At 28.0% G+C, this 11243-nt stretch overlaps 1 protein-coding gene across 1 annotated transcript in view; it reads left to right on the top strand.

Annotated features, from left to right (window-relative positions):
- Nucleotides 1-979, top strand: part of LOC100165294 (beta-centractin) — a 14267-nt gene extending 13288 nt beyond the window's left edge. The window contains exon 9 of the mRNA XM_029490698.1: nucleotides 14-979. Coding sequence (XP_029346558.1) covers nucleotides 14-114 — 101 coding nt within the window. The 3' untranslated portion in view covers nucleotides 115-979. The remainder of the gene's footprint in view (nucleotides 1-13) is intronic.
- The last annotated feature ends 10264 nt before the right edge of the window (nucleotides 980-11243 follow it).

Here is an 11243-nt window from a genome sequence, read left to right on the forward strand (position 1 = left end):
ACGTGGATCGGAGGTTCCATTCTGGCGTCGTTGGGCACATTCCGCCGGATGTGGGTGTCAAAACGAGAATTTTTCGAAGAAGGCTCAAGGGTGATACACAGAAAAACGATGTAACACCGCCTCCGGGTCGCTCACTGCTGCCTGCCACGTTTACGACCCTTTCGGTCGAACGTCACTTCGAGGTACACGGTCATAATATTGCCTTACGCGGATCAATCATCAATTATATTATCGTCTTTTCAAAATGACGTCTCGTATAACAAAAAAGTATTCTATTCCACGTGGATGGTGTTTCGTACACAAACACGTGTTTTTTTTCTAACACGGTTTTAGTCCGACCCTTTCCGTCATCCCTATCCGCGCGACGACCAACCACAAACAAACAAGCTCTTGTACAAATACCTATTTTTTTGTCAGCCCATTCGTTTACTTCTTAGTTTTATTATTATTATTACTATTTGTTTCGCTTATCGATGTGTATTTAATAACGATTATATAAAATATATTATATTATAATATTTATTGTAGGATTATTCTCTTTTTTTATAATGTTTAAAATACTTCACTTCTGTATAAATAAATATAATATACAGGTACGACGAGGGTCTCGGTCGTATACGAGTAATTTTTAATATACCTATAAATATTTTATTGTTCTGCAAAATTAATTTTAATATAATAATATATCTACGACGTCGCCGCAGTCTTAACAGTTAATCGAGATCGGTTCATAGCGTCTGTAAAATATATATTTACTAAATTAAATTAATTTATTTTTACTGTTGAAATAAAAAACAATTTCTATTAAAAATAACCGTTACTATAATAATATGTTTATGTGTAAATACCAACTCTCGCTACATGTATTATTATATAATTATAATGTTATTTTGTCGAACCTAGCTGCCGCAGTTTGACTGACAAAATTTGTATTAATTTGCCAAAAAATAAATACAGTTACTTAACAATAACAAATAAATCTGCATTCACAATTTATTTTTTAATTTTAACGAATCAATTCCATTTCAATTCATTCCTTGAATACTTTAAAATATTATAATCCAATGCCCAAAGATTGTATAATATATTATAGTGAAAAACATAGAGGAAAGGTTGAAAAAAATAGGTAAATAAGTGATAATTACAATTTTTAGATTCTGCAGAGAGATGTACCTATATATTAATTTTACAATGTGTGTTTTTGTTTGTGTGTCTTCACATTTTGGAGACATTGGAGTAGTAAAAATGTTAGATTTTCATTTTCAATATTCTTTTTTTAGGTAAGCAAATCTAATTGGTTCTTGGGGAGTCCAAAGTAAAAATTCCTGAGAAACCTTGTCTAATAATTAGGAAAAACAAAAGCTCTGTTGTACTCCATTCCCACTACACACGATGAATACCCATGAAAAGAGAATTTTCGTCAAATACACGGCTCAGTGATATACAGTCGTGGGAACCATATTACCGTATTTAGCAAAACATGAAACGTAGCGTACTAACGTCTAAAAATGATGGTAAACGGAAAAATTCATTGAAAAAAATGATTAAAAAACATATAAAATATAATCAATTTATGACTTTTTTTCCTGCGACTCTTAATAATTAATTATTCTCCCTAATATAGAAAATAATGTGTAACAAACAAAAGACGTGTTGATCGTAAAAGTTTAAGATATTTTTATGCTCAATAATATGTATATTTTTATCAATAAGTTAGGCATAAAATAATTGTTGATGTAAATCTGTAACTTTTTTTGTCCGTTAAATACAAAATTAATCATCATCAGTCATCACTATATAATATTATAATTTATATTGGTGAACAGTTTTAGGATACCCACACACAATACATTGGACAAACATATCTATATATCATTATCATAATATCAATTATTATTTTTTTTCTTCTCTACAACGTTTTTAAATGAATAATTTACGACTTCCTTCCGGATTCCTAGAAACCTAATATTATGGTATCGCGCACTGTGCGTCTGCGTCAGTTATTTACTATGCGGTGGCCGGCGGCGATAAATAATAAAAACGCGAACACGATTGTATAGGTACACCGCACAAATCGCATGAATGAGCGGCGCCGCGAGTGAATGAATCACACATTCACACAACAGCATTAACAATAATAATAATAATAATAATATTTATGTATATACCTAATATCTCGTGTGTACATCGTGGATGAATCATACATTCGTCCACAATATATTATAACATCGTCGTCACGTCATGTTCTCGGGCGAATAGACGGTGCGTTTAAGTGGTGAGACAATTGTAGACTAAACTTGTAATATTATAATACATGACGTGTACGTATCATGTACACATATAGGAAATTAGTGATTAAACGGGCTAAACTTTATGCTTCTTTCTCAAAATGTATTACTATAGAATATTAATTATAGTAGGTATACAGGTATACTATAATAATTCTTTAGATTTTTCGGTATTTTGATCATAAAATAAAATCCCTAGGAACTAAACCCTCCCACCGTTCACCACCACTACAAAATATTTTTCGTATGATGTGCTATGGAACTATGTAAATATGTACCTTATACATTTGTAATATTTCTATATTGAAAACAATATTTATATTGTAAAAATGTATTGGTTATTATTATTGCAATATAAGATACTCAGCAGAATGGAGCGATTATGGAATTATTGTATAATATTTAATGAATAATAAGGCATTATGGGCGGCATCATAATATTGTTCATCCCGAAGTTAAAGAATAAAACTCCTAATATTGTTTCCAACTTGAGTTAAAAACTCTTCGACACTTAACAGAGTTTTTTATGCGTTCGCATATAATGTTTGGAGCCTCATATTTTTTGAATTGTTTTCGATTTTCTTATTGTTTGTCCCATGTCACTTAATGCAATTTTTTCTCTATCGGCTCCAATCTTGAGTTTAATTTTGTGAATTAGCATCCATATTTTTGGATGACTATATCCTACTAACTGTGTTCCATGATTCACATATATTATTCGTTCTGCGTTGATTATTTGAAGTGGCTTCAGACATATTCCACGTTTTTGGTAGAAATAAGAGTTTAGTTTTTGTCAACTTTATATTCATACCAGCACCAACTCTCTTATATACGAACCATTTACATATGTAATGTCGAAGTAATTTAATAATTCATTCGCTTTAGAGATATTAGTTTGTTTTAAAAACTCCATTCCCTCGTAAACCCGTTCAAGGGGAAGGAATGCCAGACCATCAGGCATCAATCATGGAACAAAAATGACTAATTTTGTCATCATTCATATATGTTGTTTGTAAACCTAACTCCTGGACTTAACGAAATGCACTCTGGCAAAGATGGTAAAAGCACCCTCTTATAACTAATTCTGAACCTAAAACATTATTAGCCGCTGTAATTACTGCCTTTTCAAAATCTACGTGAGAAATCCTAGGGTCGGGGAACAAATTTTGTTGTTCACATTTTTCAATAATGGTTTTAAACATAGTTTCATAAATTGAAGTCGTCTTACGTTCTAATAAACAATAAACAGCAGTGTGATGTACTTGTAAGTTATCTGATGAATTTATTAAGTATAATTGAATTAATATATTTTACTTCACAGTATTATAAGAATCAATATAACCCAGTGCCAAGGATTACAATGCTGCATCAAATGGACAAGTATTCAAAACTTTATACATTATTTTAGATTTTTTATGAGTTGGAGATGGTTTCATAAAATTCCCATATCAAACATTGTCAATTGTATGTACTGATTTAGTATAACGTTTTTTCTATATTTAGGGATGTTTTGTTAAATAAAGCGATTTTCTTTTTTTGGTGATAGAAGCTTTATGAAGCTTATATTTTTAGATTCTGAGTGGAACGATGAATGTATTGATTTTACAATGATGTGTGTTTTTTTTTTAATTTTTAATTTTTTTTAAATTTTTTTTTGTGTCTGTTATCACCTTTTAGGACAGTAAAAGTGCTTGGATTTTCATCAACAGTACGAGCGTGCAAGCGATTCGTATAACATACATATTGTTACGCGCACGTTATATGTCGATATGTTCTTTTTATTATAATATTACAGAAGTCCGTTGATTCTGCAGCAGAAAATATAATATCATATTATCGTATGTAATAACGTGTTCATACGTTTGTTTACAAAAAGACAACTGTTTTTATCTCATTTATACATGCACTGATATTATAACCTACGTCATTTACATGCAGCATGACGTCCCTACATAAATCTCCATAATCACTATACCATAGGGAGTTTCCGTTTTCCACCAAAATGACCCTCGTCCGTTATCACCATGACCGTTTCTCGTCAAAAGTTACACCTATTCCGATTTCAGCCAAACAAAATTAATAAATTATTTGAGATATTTTTTGCAAACCCCTTAACCTTAATCCTTCAAATAATAATGATTACGATGTACGCGCCTCACCTTGTACCACAGACGACAGATATTGATCATATTAAAATATTAAATATAAATAAAATAAAACGAATAGTATAGGTATGATTGTATGAACAGTATAAATATAAATATTAATAATTAGAAACATCACAAGTTACTCGTCCAAATAATACATTAAATTATAAAAACTAAAACTTCATTAAAAGTACAAAAATTCAAACATATATCTTAACACATTGAATATTTATTATATGAAAAAGAGATAACTTAACAAACTGGGAACTAGCTAAATGCCCACGAATGTGTTTTTGAATATAGGTATTTTAGATTCTGAGTGGAACGATGAATGTATCGATTTTACAATGATGTGTGTTTTTTTTAAAATTTTTTTTTGTGTCTGTCATCACCTTTTAGGACAGTAAAAGTGCTTGGATTTTCTTCAACAGTACCTTTTCTGATAGGAAAGTGAATCTAGTTGGTACTTTGGGGGGTCAAAAGTAAAATTTTTCCAATAGTTTTCAAAAGCGCCGTGAAAAACAAAAGAAAAATTAAGGAAAAACGGGAATTTTTACGCAAAATCTGTTTTCGAGAAAATTGATTTTGGTTTTTGGTGTAACTTTAAAACGAATGACTGTAGATACATGAAATTTTCACTGGTTGTTTATATTTCCATTTTCTATACATGATAAAATTTTCAGATTTGTTTTGAGCTGTTTAAGGACAATGTCAGTTTCCAATTTAATTAGTTTTTTTTTCTATGAATGTCAATAAAACTTTATTTGTTGAGTAAAAATACTTGAAAAATTAAGGCTCCTACTATATTGTTACAATGGGATTTGAAAAATATTAAAAATCCTTAGTCACAGTTTTTTTTATCAATTTAATTTTTTATCAAATATAGTTTACTATTGATTTTTTTTATCAAATACAGATTTTTTAATGATTTTTTAAAGATTTTTTTAATAATAATATATTTTTCGATTTTTTTTTAAAATATAGGTTTTTTAATTTTTAAAGAATTTTTTTAATAAATACTGATTTTTAACGATTTTTTTATTGATTTTTTAATAAATATAGATTTTTAATGATTTTTTAAGATTTTTTTATAAATACTGATTTTTTAATAAATTTAGATTTTTATGATTTTTTTTAATAAATACACATTCTTTAAAGAATTTATATATAGTTTTTTATCGATTTTTTTATTAAATATAGATTTTTTATCAAATATAGATTTTTAGTGATTTTTTGAAACTTTCTCCAACTCATAAAAAATCTATAATTATGTATAAAGTTTTGAATACTTGTCTATTTGATGCAGCATTGTAATTCTTGGCCCTGTGTTTATTGATTCTTATAAAACTGTGAAGTAAAAGATATTAGTTTAATTATATTTAATAAATTCATCATATAACTTATAAGTAAATATAAATCATCTTTTATACCTGCTACAGTACCTAAATGTATTCTAATATAAATATTATCTAATACCTACTTCATTTTATCTTATACCTATATTTTTTATTAGTTTATAATATTATCACAATTAATTACGATGATTTATTTATAATAACTAATATAGTATTTAATTTTTAACTGTCATTCAAATGTTTGTGGTTTTGAATTTATTATTGAACTCAGATATTAACTGAATAGTTTTATAATAATTGTTATACATTTATGATAGGTATTGGTAAATGTATAATTAAGTAATAATGCTTTTTTTCCTAATTTTAATCTACTTAATTTGATTTTTCTATATCACGTGATTATAATTCAATAGGTCATGCCAGTAAGTACATTTTAAAATATTTAAATTTCTAACGCTGTCACTATAGTTTTTTTTAAAACTACAATTTTAAGAATTTTATATTTGTTTAATACTTAGGTCTTAAATTAAATTGTTGCGTAATGTCAGTTTTAGGGTACCTATGTATTATTATTACTTGTGATGTTAATCAAATATAAGTTAGATTGTGTAGGTACCTACCTATATTGAAAAATGATTACAATCGATTGTATTTTATGAACGCATGATGTGACAGCGGCGGCGGTATATATTGTGTATTTGTGAATGATTCATCCATGATGTACTCTGAAGAATATGAGATATTATTATTAGGTTTTGCTGTTGTGTGATTCATTCACACGTGGCGCCGTTCATTCATGCGAATATTGTACTGTGTTCAGTTTTATGCGTTCGTGTTTTTTTTTTACGCCGCCGCATAGTAAATAACTGATGCTAACGCTAAGTGTAGGACACGATCCAGCGAATGACGCGAATCCGTTCTAGGAATCCGGAAAGAAGGAAGTAGGTCGTAAATTATTCATTTAAAAGCGTTTCGAGGGTAAAAAAAACTATCAGTAGGTAATCGATTTGATTTGTTTGTATTGTGTGTGGGTAGGCGGTATGCTGATATTGTACGCGAATTAACCCAGTGATGATGACTCATATTATATTTAATTGTCGAAAATGTCTGTAATTTCAAATTCAAATGTATAAAAAACTATAATCCATTAATATTATTTGTCAACATTATAATCTTGTAGCTGCTTGATATATCATATTATATAACACTGACATTAAAAATTTAAACCTATATAATATACCTTAATATCAACAATCATAACTATGTAGTATGTACCTACTGGTTACTGGTAAGTAGTAACTAACGGACGGACGGGGATATATTAGGATGTCCTGTTTAATATTTATAAACCTAAAATGCTAAAATCTATAAATCCAAGACTATTATTTTTATATATATAGTATGCCAGTACTTGTACGAAAAAGAAAAGAAAACAATTAACAATATAATTTTACTTTACTGATAATTATAAACTTATGTCTTGTCATAAATCATACAACTATTATTACGTGAACACCTTTTTTTGTGGGGTTATTTATTGATAGTTTCATAGCCGAACGCTGAGGATATAGAGTAGCATATCTTGGCAGGAACACTAACTACATAAATTTCACAGAAAAGTGAAATATATACAAATAAATTCGTCATATTTAAGGTTCTTTGATATTGTATAATATATTATATTATATAAATACGTTCTGTAACTATACTCAAACATTTTATCACGAACACAAAGTCCTTGAAAAATTAAACGTTTCTTGCCATTTGGTTATATACTCGACTACGCGAGTGTAATTTATCGATACTTATTTATAAATCTATAGGTACCTATATACAGTCCTGTAAAGTATTTAAGTAAAATTATTTGAGTAAAAGTATTCAAATACTTTTTTAAGTATTGAATAACTTTTTAAATACTTTCAACATGAAGTATTTTGAATGGTATTTTAAATACTTTTTTTTGTATTAAATACTTTTTGGTATTGAATCTTTTCGTTTTTTATTTCGAACATTTTATTTTCATTCGAAATAATTGGTTGGAAAAATATTATTGTCAACTACAATAATAGAATAATAGTTTTATTTAATATTCTGTATTTCTGTGTTAGCCGAAGCCCAAAGGTTTGTGAAAACCAGATTTCTAAAAAAAGCTATTGAATATTGAATAACAATATTCCCTTTAAAACTATTAGATAACTGTTAGATTACCTACTACCTATGTGTTTATATTACGATAATTAGAAACCCACTTTAAAAACCAAAAGTATTTGAAAAGTATTCCAAATAATTTTTCAAAGTATTTGAGTAGTATTTGAAATACTTTACAATTAAAGTATTTGAGTAGTATCTTAAATACTAAAAATAAAATGTATTTGAGTATTTACTCAAGTACTTTTTAAAAGTATTCCTTACAGGACTGCCTATATATGATTGTGCAGTGTGGTTGAAAATAAAACTTTGTGATTAATTGTAATCGTAGGTAGAACTCGTATGGAGTGAAAAATAGAAAATTTAAGATTTCCCTGTATCTAAAAGCACCAACCAAATTTGATATTTTTTTTTTAACTTATAGAAGTGGTAGTATTCAACAAACCATACATTCAACTTTGATTTTCAATATTTTAATCTCAAACTGTATAATATGCCATCAAAAATAATACAATTTTAAGCTTTTTTTTACAAATTATATTATACAATGGAGAAATAAAATAAAAATTTGAGCTCAATGCGACTGGTTGGATTTCCTCTTCTTTCAGATAAAAATTAGTTACTAAAATCTAACAATTCTACAAAGCCTGATTTATTATTTATTCATGTTAATTGTTAATTTTTTTCGATATAATACACTGTATCACCCCCCCCCCCCCCTAAATAGGTATCGGGCAGTAGATTAGTGGAAAACTATAATAATTAAGAGGACGCCTCACGGATATTTATATTCTCCGTCTTACAAGTGCGTAATATAGAAAATTTGCAGGTGTACACCATACCCTAACCACCATCAAGGACACGGTAATGCCTACAGACTAATGACTTATCGTGGTATGGCGTGGGAGGAACCATGGAAATGCACCTGGAATTTATAGCCCTTTATAATAATTGTAAGTTCAATTCCAGAATTTACAAGTTGGCCTTTCCAAAGTTATTGGAAAAATTAGGTTTAGGGCAGCAGTGCCGCTTCACTATGGCCAAATTGCTTCAAACAAATTGTGAGTTAAAGGTTGAAAATTCCACGGGATTTAATTTACAATTTAAAGTATATCTGTCTAACTTACAATCTTTCCGAGAAAATGTTTCCATGGAAAGGGGGGGGGGGGGGTCAACTTAACACACGATACAGTTTTTAAAATTTTCTGGAAAATCGAAGTTGTTATAATATGGATTCCTTGACTAGTGTTAATGATAGACTTTGGTAAATATAAATAGCACTAATCATTATCACCAACCTATATATAGCATACATATTATTATTATTATTATCGTGTAAGGTAATAATAATTAAAAAAATGATTGGCTACCTAATTAATAAAATATAATGGTCTATTGGTCTGTACAAACTGTTTATATATTAAAATACAGTATAATAATATGTATTAATTGGTATCGTACAGTGTACGTATTTGTGATTAAAATAAAAAAAAAATTAATGTGGATGATCGGTTTTCTTAATATTAGCTGTGATTTGTGAGCTTCTATAGATTTAGTTCTATATAGTGTAAAGTATACCTGACTCCAAAGTTAAAATTCGTCTCGGTGGATTTATTTTTAGCCACTTTAAAGACTAACATTGTTTTAGTCTCGCTTAAGTTGCGTTGAAATCAATACATTTAAAATTAGATGGAATTGTTAAATGATCATGATGGTTTCGAGACAATTTTGCGATTTAAAATAATCAAAAGAAACGAAGCTATTTGTACAGTTATATACATTATATATCCCTATATTGTGGGCTGTTTGAGAAGCCAATACGTTCTTGGCATTTTTGTATTATTTATAGGTTTGTTAATGTTTAATATTCTATAATAGTTGTATAGGTAATCGTAAAAAAACCAAATACCTACGTTGTGTACTAACATAAAAATATAACCGTGGTATCGTCAAACGGTAGATTATGAAATGTTTCAAGTAATATTATATATTAATTTAATAACTAATAAGTATCGGTAAAATATAACTATAATATATAAATATAACTATACACAAAATACATATTGTGAGAGAATTGAATACCGATTTTTTTTATCTGGATACTTGGTATTGAGTCTCCCACTTATTAAATTTGTAACTTATAGACTCCCCTAAAATTTGATTTTAAAACGTAAACATATATCAAGCGACGTAACAAAACACTAAAAAAATATAGGATAAAACATAGGTAAAAGTTAATCTCTTACGTAACAACACAATGATGAATTCGAAATTCAAATTTTTTACCGCTTTACTATAGGTAGAATCAGAACCTATTGTGGACAAATAACACGTAATATATATTAATGATAGCAATATATTATCGAAAAATATTAGGCAGATAGGTAAAGCGTAATTACGTTCAAGAAGGTTTAAATACACCAAAGTCGTCGTCCGATTGACGTGTGAATAAATGTGATTGCCACCACCGAATTTACGTGATGTATACATTATAATATTATCGAAAAATAATTTCGATATATTATTATTATAGATAATGAAATAATGTAGTTTGCTGTTTGTTCACAACAAAAACTCGATAATATCATGAAATATCAAATAATATGCATATCATTATAATTTTAGTTAATAAAACTGTTATTACATCAAAAAAATGTAGCATGCTAGGTACAAGATATCATTCCTCTGTAAGGTAAATCAAGGAATAGATATGTTTCTGGGTATAGTGTACTGGAAAAATATCTACTAGCATGCTACATTTTGTTTGGAATTTAATGAATTAATATAATTGCAGATTGATTTTAGAATAATAAAAAAAATTCAAAATCTGTATAAAAGTATATAATTATTGTTGTTTTGTGTTTCTATAGCGATAGACATAACATAAGGAAAAATTGGTTGGAAAAAAGTTTTATCTATCCAGTCAAAAAACATATCTATGTTAAAATAACCTATAATATATTATATATTACTGATAAGATACAAAACCAATAATATTTTGATACCTCAAACCTTGATATGAATTTTCAATCAAGTAAAATGTTTAATTAACAAAACATTAAATTGGATTTGGATATTCAATACAGATTTGTACTATATTATATACTATTAGACATTAGTGCTATGGGAATACTGTAATGAAACTACTAACTGGACACATACAGCTTACAGGTATAATAAACATTGATATAGGTACATCGTATATATTAAATATATATATATATATATCGACTATATACAATCATCCAAAATACTTCCATTCTCTTCAATAGTTTTATGGACAACTAAAAGTTTGTCTCTTCGTA

This window comes from Acyrthosiphon pisum, chromosome A2 (genome assembly GCF_005508785.2).
Source record: "Acyrthosiphon pisum isolate AL4f chromosome A2, pea_aphid_22Mar2018_4r6ur, whole genome shotgun sequence".
In the NCBI taxonomy this organism is placed as follows: domain Eukaryota; kingdom Metazoa; phylum Arthropoda; class Insecta; order Hemiptera; family Aphididae; genus Acyrthosiphon; species Acyrthosiphon pisum.